The 14126-nt window shown below is 44.2% G+C and overlaps 1 protein-coding gene across 1 annotated transcript in view; it reads right to left on the bottom strand.

Moving 5' to 3' along the window:
• prkdc (protein kinase, DNA-activated, catalytic subunit) overlaps positions 1-14126 on the bottom strand; it is a 249275-nt gene that overhangs the window by 70475 nt on the left and 164674 nt on the right. The window contains exons 56-60 of the mRNA XM_055634106.1: positions 12942-13040; positions 12591-12801; positions 11269-11458; positions 1598-1804; positions 351-463 (exon numbers count right to left, since the gene is read on the bottom strand). Of these exons, the coding sequence (XP_055490081.1) occupies positions 351-463; positions 1598-1804; positions 11269-11458; positions 12591-12801; positions 12942-13040 (820 nt within the window). The remainder of the gene's footprint in view (positions 1-350; positions 464-1597; positions 1805-11268; positions 11459-12590; positions 12802-12941; positions 13041-14126) is intronic.

The following is a 14126-nucleotide window of genomic DNA, read 5'->3' as shown; positions in this document are numbered from 1 at the left end:
TTTCTTGGTACCCATTACAAAATACAACATTACCACTTGCTGCAAAGTAACAATGACAAATGATGTAGTTCCATTACAATAATCAGAAGCATTTTTAGCCAGTGTACTTCAGTGTCAAAACACAAAGTGCTGGAGTAACTCAGCAGATCAGGCGGCAACTGTGGAGGGAAAGGACAGATGACATTTTGGGTCAGGACCCTTCTTCGGTCTGACTCGCTGAGTCACTCCACACTTTGCACGTTTTTTGATAAATCCGCATCAGCAGTTCCTTGCGTCTACATCTTGGTAAAAGGTCTGGGGTGGACGCTGTTTGCAATGGTCAGTTTTTAAAAAATGTGAAGCAAAATTACCTTTGCACGATACTTTTCCTGAATGGTCCTTCTGGCAAAGAATAGAGTCTCTTTTTCTCGATCTTTGAGGAATCGTCTTCTCAAGCGTAGAATGTCTGCTCTCTGATCAGCAACTATTGCAATGCATAAAAAGATGAATTGATTGCAGATTACTTTACTCACAAACAAATAATAAATCACATCCAATTCTGCCTCAGATCTCACACTCCCTTGCATAGTTCTCGTTTTCTGTCCTAAGGTAAGAACAGTTGACTGAGATGCACAAATCATCATTAGGCACGGCTAACGTTGTGTTTCTATTTAAGAAGAGCAAAGAAAAACCGTACAACATGGACTAGTAAGCCTAACATCAGTGATAGGAAAGTTACTGGAGAGGATTCTGAGGGATAAGATGTACATACATTTGGAAAGACAACTTCCCTACCTGCTTCTGACATACTATCACAATCAAGTTCCATTTATTTTACTTTAATCTTTCCTTCCATCAGTTTCCTCTTCTGTGAATGGGATTCCGTGAATCCCATTGCGTCTTTGCGTGGATATTACTTTATTTAAAGACTTAGGCAGGCATCAAACTGTTCTTGGTCTCAGCTGCTCTCTGGGCCAGGCAGTGAGATGAATCAATTAGTTGGTGCTTTCATTACAGATATAACTTGTGAAAGTTGGGATCTGGCACATGAGCAGACAAAAGATCCAATCACAAGCTCATATAAGGTCATAATTGTTACCTTAGGCTGTACTGCCTTGGTGACACAGATCCTACAATGTGGTTGAGACTTGTACTGGAGCCACTGAAACTCAGACAACAGCAGTAGCCACATAAGGCCTAGTGCCGTTGAGTTCTGTGGTAACAGAGTGAGTAAAATAATGCTAAAAAATAAATATGTTAAATAAATGTAATGAGAAGCAAGGACAGAATGACTGGGCAATGATTGAAGGGAAAGGGACCTCTCTCCGTTTAATGCTTCGTCTTGGTGAGATACTGCAACAATGTTGCAGAGATGTCCAGGAATATTTCTATGGTGCAGTAAAGTGACAAAAAATAGTTTATCAATTAATGCTTCTGTTAAAAGTGTGGAATAAATGACAGAATCAGATGATCAGCATTTTGCAGCTGACAGCAAATTTTTTTTTTAACTGCATTAGCTGTGTCCTTAATACCACAATGGGGTAGTCCTTTAATATACTGGTCCCTAATATCTTGTTTTAACTGTAAAACACTGTGAGACGTAATTAACAATGATTACCTTTTGTTTTATTGCTGACTTCCTCCCCGGGAAGAGCAAGTCTTTTTTTGCCAAAATCTGGACCAACGGGTTTTAAGGCTGTTCTCTGTGGCCTTTCACTCCACTTCGAATACACAAATAACGAGGAAGACGAGTCAGAAGATGGTAAGGAATATTCTGCAAATGTGTCCAAACTGCTTCCTGTTAACCAATTAAAATTCCGTGCACCTGGACAAAAATGTCAAATAAATTAAAAGATAATAGTCACTCCATATATTTATAGATAGATTTTTTATATACATTTATATATAGATACATTTATTTATCTATATTTATATATCTATATATTCATAACATTTTTACCGATTAACTAATTAATGGTCCTGTCACACTTAGGCGATTTTTCAGGTGACTGCCGGCGGTGGTCAAGTTGCCAGCAGTCACCTGAAAAATGGGCAACCGGAACGGCGACTGTCAAAGAGTGGAACAAACACAACAAACACATCACTTTCTTCACCAGACCGTTATGCAGGCGGGGACAGGGCAAGCGGGGGGAGCGCTGTCTAAGTGATGCATGATGCAAAGCCAAGGTGATACAGACACACACCTTGATGAACAGGAAGGTTGGCGCTGTAATTAAGACAGCTAAGCACAGTGTACAGTAAGTCCTTTAAAAGAGGGAGGAAGAGGGGAGGGAGAGGAGGGGAGAAGGAGTGGAGACAACTTTCAAGAAGCCAGGGATACACGGCTGTGAAGCCCCGCGGACATTTAACATTACTGGTCGGTTATCCTTGGTTCTGAAAACTACTAACGTTTTTCTCCCCCAATGAGCCAATGAAATTCACCGGTTAGCACTGGCTACAACCTACGAGAACCTTCGACCTCCTAGCAACCCACTAGGACCTCCTGGCGACCCACCTACGGCACAAGAATTCTAGCTACTCTTCATGGCGGCTTCATTCTAGTCGCCACTAATTTTTCAATGTTGAAAAATTAGCAGCGACCATAATGAGACCGCGACTAGTTCCCAGAATGTGGGAACTCCTCATGACCATGAAGGTGACTCCCCGGCAACCAAAGATCCTAGAGGAGCAAGATAGTCCACTCCTCCGAAATCCAATGGACTGACGTGTAGTACGTGACGGAACGTCACGGCCGCCATTTTTTAATGCGACACGCGACTTCCGGTATGCCACCCGCTGTGATCCAAAGCAAAGATTATAGAGCTCCGCTATAATCTTTGATCCAAAGCAAAGATCCTCGAGTATCTTGTAGCGGGAACAGCCCCCTCCTTTGCGTAGTTTCCCTTGCATTGTATTGTGCAGTTTCTCTTGAATTGCTTTAACACACACTGCACAAAATTAAATTTAACGTATACATATTTTATATATTTATATGAGTGTCTGTGTGTGAGAGGCAAGTTAGAGATAATTAAGTTTATTCTCATGGATCAGAAGCAACTTTGATTTAAATAATCACTATTAATTTATTTGTCTTGTAAGATGATATACATAAACCATAAAGGCAATTATATATATAATTATATAGTAATAATATATATATGCACATATATATATTTATACACACATATATATACACACACATATACATACACATACATATATACACATACATGCATACATACGTAAACACATACATATGCACATACAAATACACGCATACACATGGATACATTTATATGCATACATACACACATATAAACATATATATACAAACATATATACACACATATACATGCATATATACACATCCATGCATATATACACATACATATATATTTATACATATGATCATTTTCCAACGATCAATAGATTTACGATCAGTTCCTGTGGATTGGAGGATAGCTAATGCTATCCCACTTTTCAAGAAAGGAGCGAGAGAGAAAACGGGGAATTACAGACCAGTTAGCCTGACTTCGGTGGTGTGAAAGATGCTGGAGTCAATTATTAAAGATGTAATAATGGGGCATTGGATAGCAGTAAAAGGATTAGTCCAAGTCAACATGGATTTATGATTTTACAATGCATTTAAGCCTCCCATTTGTATGAGATGCATTCCTGGAATATGTAGGAAGTTTATTGTAACCTAGTGCTACATGCCTGAACAATGGATGATATATCACTTAAATGCAATTGTTTTCAGTTGTGTGGAGAGACCTGTATATTGAAGATGCTTTTTGCCTCTAATATGTCAATTTACCTTAAATGTAGAAGAGCTTATTAAAATCTTCTTACAAAGGCCATTAAGTATTTTCTTTCTATCCTCTTTTGGACCCAAGGCATAGCAGAGCTGCCAACTCTCACGAAGAGGTAAGGGAGGGAGAGATGGAAGGGAGGGAGAGAGGGAAAGGAGGGAGATCGAGAGAAGAGAGGGGGAGAGAGAGAGGGAGAGAGATCGAGAGAAGAGAGGGGAGCGAGAGATCGAGAGGAGGGGAGAGAGAGATTGAGAGAAGAGAGGGAGAAAGGGGGGAGAGGGGAGAGAAGGGGGGGGGGGAGAAGGGGAAAAGGGGGGAGAGGGAGAAGGGGGGGAGGAGGGAGAAGGGGGACAGGGAGAGAAGGGGGGAGAAGGAGAAGGGGAAAAGGGGGGAGAGGGAGAGAAGGGGGAGAGGGAGAAGGGGAAAAGGGGGGAGAGGGAGAAGGGGAGAGGGAGAAGGGGGACAGGGAGAAGGCGGACAGGGAGAAGGGGGACAGGGAGAAGGGGGAGAGGGAGAGTGGAACGATAGCACATTATAACGCGCAGCCGTCCCATTCCGACCAAAGATTATAGAGCAGAGCTCCACTAGTATCTTTGATTGCGGCCACCGCCACCGAACCCCCCCGGCCCACCATTGCACCCAAAGATGATAGAGCGGAGTTGTATAATATTTGATTGCACCCTTCTTCACGGCGGGCTTGTGATCTTTGCTTGTGATGTCTTGACAATTCAAGGGATATAATGGGTAACAGCCGCCCATTCTCGGACTTGAATCGGAGCTCGAAAAATCTCCTGGTCACTGGACCTAGTGTGAGACCAATCGCTTACAAGAACAAAACCAAAAACGTACAGAAGTGTTAAAATTGTCTTTATTATTATGGTAAGTAAAGGTCTATTAAAAATAAGTCTAATAATTTTCTAATGTACCGACAAACCCAGTTTCCCAATGGCCGTTGATGGGAGAACAGAAAATAACATTTTCACGACAGAATATCGACTGAAAATAATAAAAATATTTTCTCACCTTTCTTTTTTATTGGGGAACCTAAAGAATGACAGGTCGGGGTCGTTTAGATTTACGATTAGAATACTTGATAGCAGAGCAGTGAGATGAAATTTAGATAAGGACGCCATGACAGTGTGGGGGAAGCCCAATAAAATGCCTCAAAAAATGGCGTCGACAATCACACACGTGATACTACGTGTTTATCGAGGAGTGGTCTATCTTGCTCCTCTATAATCTTTGCCGGCAACCACCCGCATGTGGCAACTGCATAATCTCCTGCAGTCACTTAAAAAGTCGCCTAAGTGGGACAGGCCCATTATGTTTAGTTTAGTTTAGACATACACCGCGGGAACAGGCATTTCGGCCCAATGGATCTGCGCCAACCAGCGATCCCTGCCTATTAACAATATCCTACACACACTAGGGACAATTTTTCCATTTAAAGCCCTGTCCCACGGTACGAGTTCATTCCAAGAAGTCTCTCGAGTTAAAAAAAAATCAAACTCGTGGGAAGCACGGAGAATGAACGCAGCGGGTACGTCGGAGCTCGGGGACATCTCTTAGCGACTCGTAACGCTAACGGCAGGTACTCGGGAAGACTCGCTAACAGCAGGTAAGCAGGGGAAGACTCGTGAAGATTTTTCAACATGTTGAAAAATGTCCACGAGAGCCCCGAGTACCGACGAGTGGCCATTACCGTAAATATCTGAGTTCGAATCAGGGCAAACTCGGGAAAGGTCTTGGAATGAACTCGTACCGTGGGACAGGGCTTTTACCAAGCCAATAAACCCACAAACCTGTAGGAAGGAACTCTGACCTTTCTGTCCTGGGCCTCCTCCATGGCCAGAGTGAGCACCACCGGAAATTGGAGGAGCAGCACCTCATATTGCGCTTGGGTAGTTTGCACCCCAGCCGCTTAAACATTTACTTCTCCAATTTCTGGTAGCCCTTGCTGTCTCCTCCACTTCTCAGCTCTCCCTCAGCCCTCGGGCTCCTCCTCTTCCTTTGTTTCTTCTCCGCCCCCCCCCCCACCCCACCCCACTCTACATCAGTCTGAAGAAGGGTTTCGGCCCGAAACGATGCCTATTTCCTTTGCTCCATAGTTGCTGCTGCACCCGTTGAGTTTCTCCAGCACTTTTGTCTACGGAAGGAACTGCAGATGCTGGTTTAAACCAAAGATAGATACGAAAAGCTGGAGTAACTCAGCGGGACAGTCAGCATCTCTGGAAAGAAGGAATGGGTGACGTTTTGGGTTGAGACCCTTCTTCAGACTGGTTAGGGATAAGGGAAATGAGAGTTATACCACCCTTGCTTCCCCTCCCCCTATTCACAACAGAAACAGAGCCCCCTAGTTCTTACCTTCAACCCCATCAGCCGTCGCATACAACACATAATCCTCTGAAATTTCCACCATCTCCAGCCACATTTTCCCATCTCCACCCCTTTCCGCCTACTGCAACGACCGTTCCCTCCACAACTCCCAGGTTAACTCATCCCTTCCCACCCAAACTACCCCCTCCACAGGTACCTTCCCCTGCAACCACAGAAGATGCAACACCTGTCCCTATACCTCCTCCTTCGACTCTGTCCAGGGACCTGATGGTGTGTGGGGGTGAAGCTGGCAAAGGGAGACCGGGGCAGGGAAAAGCTTGGCAAATGATGAAAAAAATGGGGAAAAAAGGACATAAAGTGCTGGAGTAACTCAGCAGGTCAGGCAGCATCCCTGGAGAACATGTATAGGTGATGTTTTGGTTCGAGACACAATGGTCTGATTGGCAGATGGGTGGAATAAGTGACAAAAGGCCAGAGATGTAAAGGAGACAAAAGGGTGTCAGATAAGGAGAGGAGTAGTGAAATGTAAAGCCAGAGGGAGGGATATGGGTTGTTAAAAGACAAACAGGTGACTTGTAGTCGAGATGAGCATACAGAGAAGGGCAATGGGACAGGGTGATTGGGAGATGGTGGGAGAAATGTGTACGCATTGGGGAGGGGACAGGAGAATTAGAGGTTTGCCGAACACTTGCAGTCTGTCCACCAAGGACTGCTGCATCTCCCTGTTGCTAACATTTTAACTTCCCTTCCCCATACTGACCTTCCTGTCCTGGACCTCCTCCATTGTCCACATGCAAATCTGAGGAATAGAACCTCATATTCCACTTGGGGAAGTTAAAACCCAACGGTATGAACTGAATTCTCAGCACATACCCTTTTACCCCACCTCGCTTTCCCTTCCCCGTCTCCTTCCACATATCCCTTCCTTCGGCTTTACATTTCACTCCTCACCTAGTCCGACACCCTTTTGTCTTCTTTTCACCTCTAGCCTTTGTCACTCCACCCATCTGCCAATCACACCCTCCGCCCCTGTACTCACTATCGCTTGTAAGACTTTGCCCCACCCGCACCTCTCTTTTCCAGCTTTCTTTCAATGACTCCATCAGTCTTGAGGAGTGACCCGACCTGAAATATCGTCTGCCCATTTCCATCCATAGATACTGCCTGCCCCGCTGAGTTACTCCAGCACTTTGTGCTATAATTTTAAATGCACGTTTTACTGAGATTTCCGTGCATTGCTTTAAAATATGTAGGAAGGAACTGCAGATGCTGGTTTAAACAGAAGATAGACACAAAATGCTATAGGAAATAGCAAAACACCATGTTGTAGGAAAGATATCACCATGTTATAGGAAAGATATTGTCAAGCTTGAAAGGGTTCGAAAAGATTTACGAGGATGTTGCCAGGACTAGAGGGTGTGAGCTATTGGGAGAGGTTGAGTAGGCTGGGTTTCTATTCCTTGGAGCGCAGGAGGATGAGCGGTGATCTTATAGAACACCATAAGATTTACAAAATCATGAGAGGAATAGATCGGGTAGATGCACAGAGTCTCTTACCCAGAGTAGGGGAATCTAGGACCAGAGGACATTGGTTCAGGGTGAAGGGGAAAAGATTTAATAGGAATCTGAGGGGTAACTTCTTCACACAAAGGGTAGTGGGTGTATGGAAAAAACTGCCAGATGAGGTAGTTGAGGCTGGGGCTATCCCAACGTTTAAGAAACAGCTCAACAGGTAGACACAATAAGCTGGAGTAACTCAGTGGGACAGGCAGCATCTTTGGAGAGAAGGAATGGGTGACGTTTTGGGTCGAGACCCTTCTTCATACGGGTTAGATAGTTAGACAGGTACATGGACAGGACAGGTTTGGAGGGATATGGACCAAGCGCAGGTAGGTGGGACTAGTGAAGCTGAGACATGTTGGCCGGTGTGGGCAAGTTGGGCTGAAGGGCATTTCCACACTATATCACTCTATGACACTATGCTGGAATAATTCAGCGGGAAAGGCAGCATCTATGGAGAGAAGGAATGGGTGATGTTTTGGGTCGAGACCCTTCTTCAGACTGATGTCAGGGGAGAGGAAGAAACATAGAAATGTCACCCATTCCTTCTCTCCATAGAAGCTGTCTGTCCTGCTGAGTTACTCCAACATTTTGTGTCTATCTCATGTTAAAATATAAGACAAAGGTAAACACAAAACGCTGGAGTAACTCAACAGGACAGGCAGTACCTCTGGAGAGAAGTAATAGTTAAATATGTTTGGTTGCTGCCACCTAGCGACCAATGACTGCAGTGACAGGATTTACGTGAAGTAACAACAGTGGCAGAATGACTGCATTTGTCAAGAGTCAAGAGTGTTTATATTGTCACATGTCCTGAAATGGAACAATGACAATGGCAAATTCTAGCATTTCATTTTTATTGTCACATGTCCCGAAATGGAACAATGAAATTTGCAGCAGCAGTACACCAGGTCGTGAACGCAGTATTCAATAGATAAGATAATAAAATAAAAAACTTTCAATACATTTAAAAAAACAATAGAGTGCAAAAACAAAGCAAAGCCCAAAGTCCTAACACAGGCAGTTCATAGTTCTGAGCTTAGTTGGAGTTTGTAGTGTTCAATATGGTTGTTGTGAAGACAGGGGGTGGAAATAGCCCCGCCTGATGGACTGAAAATCTAGTCACAGTATGGGTTTGGATGAAAAATGCCTTCCAGTTTAGCTGCTTTCCCATTCCAAGGTCTAACTGGTTGTGAAGTAAACGTTATTTCCTGGACATTTTCTAATACCTGGATGTTCTTTAATGAAATGAATGTGGGTTGCTTCAATCCTGTACCTCCAAGCACACAGTTGTTAGGAGTGCCAATGCCAAGAAACTTGTTTTAAACTTGGATGATAGAATGGTATAGATGCAATTTAATACTACATTTAACACTTTTAAAAGTACGAGTTCCTGATGGTATTGGAATAAACCAGACAGTGAGTATGGTCACAGATGTTCAGTGCAGACCAGCTGCTGAATCTTGATGTCGAATGCTGACATTGGGTGGTGGCCCAGCCAGTAGAGTGACTGCCTCACAGAGTCAGATACCTGGGTACAATCCCAATCACTGGTGCTGTCTGTGTAGAGTTTTCCTTATGAACTTGTGGGTTTTATCCAGGTGCTTAGTTTCCTCCCACATCCAAAAGGCTGGTAGGTTAATTGGCCTGTGTAAATTGCTGTTAATGTGAAGACGTGGGGAACAATCTGAGATGAGTTAATAGGAAAGTGGGGAGAATATAAATAAAAGGGATCAACAACGCATTAGTGAAAATGGATAGGTGCTGGTCGGCATTTGGTAGGCCAAAGGGGTTGTTTCCCTGCTGTATTTCTCCGACTTTATAACTTAAAACTATTTACCATTTGATCTCAAGAAAGAAACACTAATATGTTTCCAATACTAAATAATCTCATGTTTACAACAGGATACCAATTATTTACCACATATTGATTTCTTAATTGCTCAACAACTTTTTTCATAAAAACTACTTTAATGAGCAAATTGTAATTCCCTCAGATAAATATTTCAAAAACCCCATGCTTTAAAAAAGGTCATGATATTTCAGCTCCTGCCAATGCATATTACAATCTATTTTACATGACCTGTGAATTTTGTAAAAGTTACTTAAAAACTGGTATTGGTTTGTTGTCCAAATTTTCCCCATGTATTGGCTGATTGGCTGCTAGGTGGTATCACAACCACTGAATGCCTGCAATCTCCTCGTGTTGACAGAAAATCGAATCGATGGCAGGAAAGGTGCAATCTAGTTATGAGTGCTGGATCTTTGTTTTTAACTTTCTGCAAGATCACCAGTGATTATTGGCGCCGCTCATTGCTGGAATCAGCCCGTTAAAGAGCAAGTTGCTTTACTACAAGCCCTTGTACACTTCAAAGTATTCAGTTTTTATTAGTCACATTCACATACACCGAGGTGTAATGAAGTGAAATGCTTTTTGCCATTTTGCAGCACACAAAAAAAGAATACAGACATAACACCAATGAGAGTCTTAAACACAAAGAACATCCCCCCACAATGGCTCCCACCATGAGGGAAGGCACAAAGTCCAGTCCCCAACCCCAGTTCACCCATAGTCGGGCCTATTGAGGCCCCCACAGTTGCCTCTACGGAGGCCCGATGTTTCTAGCCGTTCTCGCCGGGTGGTGGTGCTCTGGCGTCGGGAGAGTCCTCACAGCGGCATGGGAACCCTGGAACGGCCGCCTCTGTACTGGAGGCCGCGGCTTCCGAAGCCGACAAGGCCGCGCCGGATGCAGCTCCACAACTGGCGATCTCGTCGCGAGATCCCAGGCTCCCGGTGTAAAGTTCGGCGCTGCCGCCTGCAGCTGGCCGCTCCACAGTCCCGCAGCTCTGCAATGTTGTTCCCGGCGGTCTCAGCTCACCGGAGCTCCAGCTTGGCGACCCAGGCAAGGCATCGCCCGCTCCACGATAGCGCTCCAGCGCTGTGCCGCCGCCGAAGCCGAGGTTCTGGGCGGTCCGCGACAGGAAACGCCGCTCCAGGCCCGCTGGTAGGCCGCGAGGACGGGTCGAAGCTGCAGCCCAGAGAAAAGCTGCCTCTCCGACCAGGTAGGGACCATGAAAGGCAGTTTCCCCTTCACCCCCCCCCCCCCCCCCCCCCCCCCCCCCCCCCCCCACATAAAAAAGTCTAGACCTCCAAACAAAACACTTTAACTAACTAAAAATAAAACAGTGAAAAGACAGACAACTGCTGGCAGGGCAGCCGCGCACAGGACAGCGCCCCCTGAGTAGTCAGGGCTGCGGCTTGTCATTTCAAGAAGAACATTGGTGGCGATACTGAGGAACTCGGTCTCTATTTTGTTGCAATACAAAGATTTAAGAATGGCCATCAATCTTTCAAAGGTGGCTGCTGGAAGTCTACTTTCATGACTCCAGAAGACTTCATATGCATTTTTACTGAAACTAATTTTTTATTTCCAGATGTTTGAAAAAACAAATTCTGAAACTGTTGGGATTTGAATTTACTCTCTGGATTTTCAATCTTATCCCCTCAAACATACCAGAGTGCAAACAGTATATAAGCCGTGTCATCAGACTAAAAAAGGACAAAAAGATTTCCACTTACCAGGGTTCTGAGTTGGTGTAAATTCATAATGGGTTTGGGTAGCTCTAATTTGACCACCTATTGACCTTTGACTTGTAAGAGATGCCTCTTGCTTTAGGCTTCTAACACTGCTGTGTGTAGCTTGAGTTTCCACAAACAGTGGCGTAAGAATTCTGCTACGTTGGTACCAACTTGAATCGATGCTATAATCCTAAGGAAAAAAAAAACAGATTGCAGGGCGGTGAGTGTATTGAAATGAATATGAAAGAATTTGGTCTCCAAATCTGAGGAAGGACATTATTGCCATAGAGGGAGTGCAGAGAAGGTTCACCAGACTGATTCCTGGGATGTCAGGACTCTTAAGAAGAAAGACTGGATAGACTTGGTTTATACTCTCTAGAATTTAGGAGATCGAGAGGGGATCTTATAGAAACTTACAAAATTCTTAAGGGGTTGGACAGGCTAGATGCAGGAAGATTGTTCCTGATGTTGGGGAAGTCCAGGACAAGGGGTCCCAGCTTAAGGATAAGGGGGAAATCCTTTAAAACCGAGATGAGAAGAACTTTTTTCACACAGAGAGTGGTGAATCTCTGGAACTCTCTGCCACAGAGGGTAGTTGAGGCCAGTTCATTGGCTATATTTAAGAGGGAGTTAGATGTGGCCCATGTGGCCAAGGGGATCAGAGGGTATGGAGAGAAGGCAGGTACGGGATACTGAGTTAGATGATCAGCCATGATCATATTGAATGGCGGTGCAGGCTCGAAGGGCCGAATGGCCTACTCCTGCACCTAATTTCTATGTTTCTATGAATATCAGTTGCAAAAGAAGAAAGCTTGCTGAATAATAATTGTAACAGGCTTACTCTAAAAATTCACAAATAATATCATAATAGAATGATCAAATTGTAGACACAAGGAACTGCTGATCCTGGTTTACAAAAGGCACAAATTGCTGAGTAACTCAGCACCTCTGGAGAACATGGATAGGTGACATTTCCGGTCAGGAATCAGGAAGGTCACCTATCCATGTTCTCCAGAGGTGATGTCTGACCCGCTAATTTACTGTAACACATTTGTGTTTTTTTACAAATTGACTCGCAGTACGCAAGAGAAAAAAGAATGAATAATAAATCCAGCCCTGCCCGAAATTACATCCAAGAAACAAACTTTAAAAATGTATAAACATCTGAAACAGGAGCTTATAAAGTATATCTGTGAACTTTGAAATTATACAGGTTTTAGATTAATTATGCACTTACAATACTCAGGTGATTAAATAATATCCATATCAAGTAAAATATAAACAGAAAAAAATAATAATGACGTAGCAAACCCTATATTTACCTGAAACTTGCATTCAGAAAGTGGATACTCAAACATATCCCGGGAGTAGTCAGGGCTGCGGCTTGTCATTTCAAGAAGAACATTGGTGGCGATACTGAGGAACTCGGTCTCTATTTTGTTGCAATACAAAGATTTAAGAATGGCCATCATTCTTTCAAAGGTGGCTGCTGGAAGTCTACTTTCATGACTCCAGAAGTTTCTTAAATATAACCTGAATGATAGGCAATATGAAATAATCTAAGGTCAGCTTGTGGTTGCCATAGTAGTCAATGTTGAGTGACAATAGTCAGAGAAAAACACAAATGAAAATGATCCAATCTTAGCAATATTTTAACAAGATTGGTTACATACTGTAGAGCAGGATTTTCATCAGTCAATCCCTGAAGTAATGCATCAGTTGCAGCCTCAGATATGTATTTTGAGTCAGGATCAGACACACTCTCTTGATCTCTGTAGAGAGGGAAAGAGAATTAACCACAATCACTTCATGAATTTTCTTTCCCGTGTCGACCTTCTGTTGAATATACCTATCTAGGTAGGACAAGGGACAGGTATGGGGTAGAAGAGGGAGTTTTCTCAGCTAATAACTTTGAACATACATGTTTTGAATCAATCTACTTTTAGTTGGTGTTTTCAACATCTGTCTCAAGCTTAGAAGGTATGTTACAATACTTACCTTCAGCGGCGCTGCAATTCTGCCACTGGCCATGTGCGCGATATTGGCGCCTTTGAGGGGGGGTGGGGTTAAAACGCGTTTTTTTCCTACCTTGTCCTGGAATATATTTGGTTGGAGTGCAAGCTTTTTCTGAAGAATCATACCGACGGGCGTTCTGTGTATTTTTTTTTTAAATCGCCCGACAAGTTCAGCACTGGAGTAATTTTAAAATCAGCTTCTAAAGCCGTCAACGCCGACAACGGGGACGGATTTTAGGTACGGGACAGGTAAAAGAAGGCCGTTTATTTTTATGTATAAAAGTGGTCCTTAAGATGCCTTTAGTTCACATTTTAAGTTGCGAACCGGTGATTTAGTCCCCATACGAAGCAGCATGTCGATATGGGGGTCTAAATCACCGCAAACCGCAACGTTCCAAATGATCGCGTTCCAGAAAAACCCACTCGCAAGATGATTTCGGCGACTCTCGTTTCGGTAGGTGGCGCGGCGCGACTCTCGTCAGCAGCGGCCTCTGCAGCCCGTCTGCGTTTTTATTATTTTTTGTCTATGTTTCTATGTAGTTTTTGTTATTTTTTGTTGGGGTGTGTGTGTGAGGGGGTGGGGGTGGGGTTGGAGGGAGGGGGTAACTTTTAAATCTCTCCCTGCACGGGAGACCCGACCTTTTCCTTGTCGGGTCTCCGTTGTTGTTGGGGCTGCAACGAGGAGCGGCCTCCAACAGGAAGACCTGGGGGCTCTGGTGCCGACGACTCACCTCACCGTCCTCGGAGCTGGCCGAGCGGGTCCGGCCGGCGGCAGAGCGGGTAGCTCCCGTGGAGCGGTTGCGGGGTTGAGAGCTCCTGCTGCGGGGCCTTACAGCACCTCCC

This window comes from Leucoraja erinacea, chromosome 4 (genome assembly GCF_028641065.1).
Source record: "Leucoraja erinacea ecotype New England chromosome 4, Leri_hhj_1, whole genome shotgun sequence".
Taxonomy (NCBI): Eukaryota; Metazoa; Chordata; class Chondrichthyes; order Rajiformes; family Rajidae; genus Leucoraja; species Leucoraja erinaceus.
This window is presented reverse-complemented; position numbering and strand designations above follow the sequence as displayed.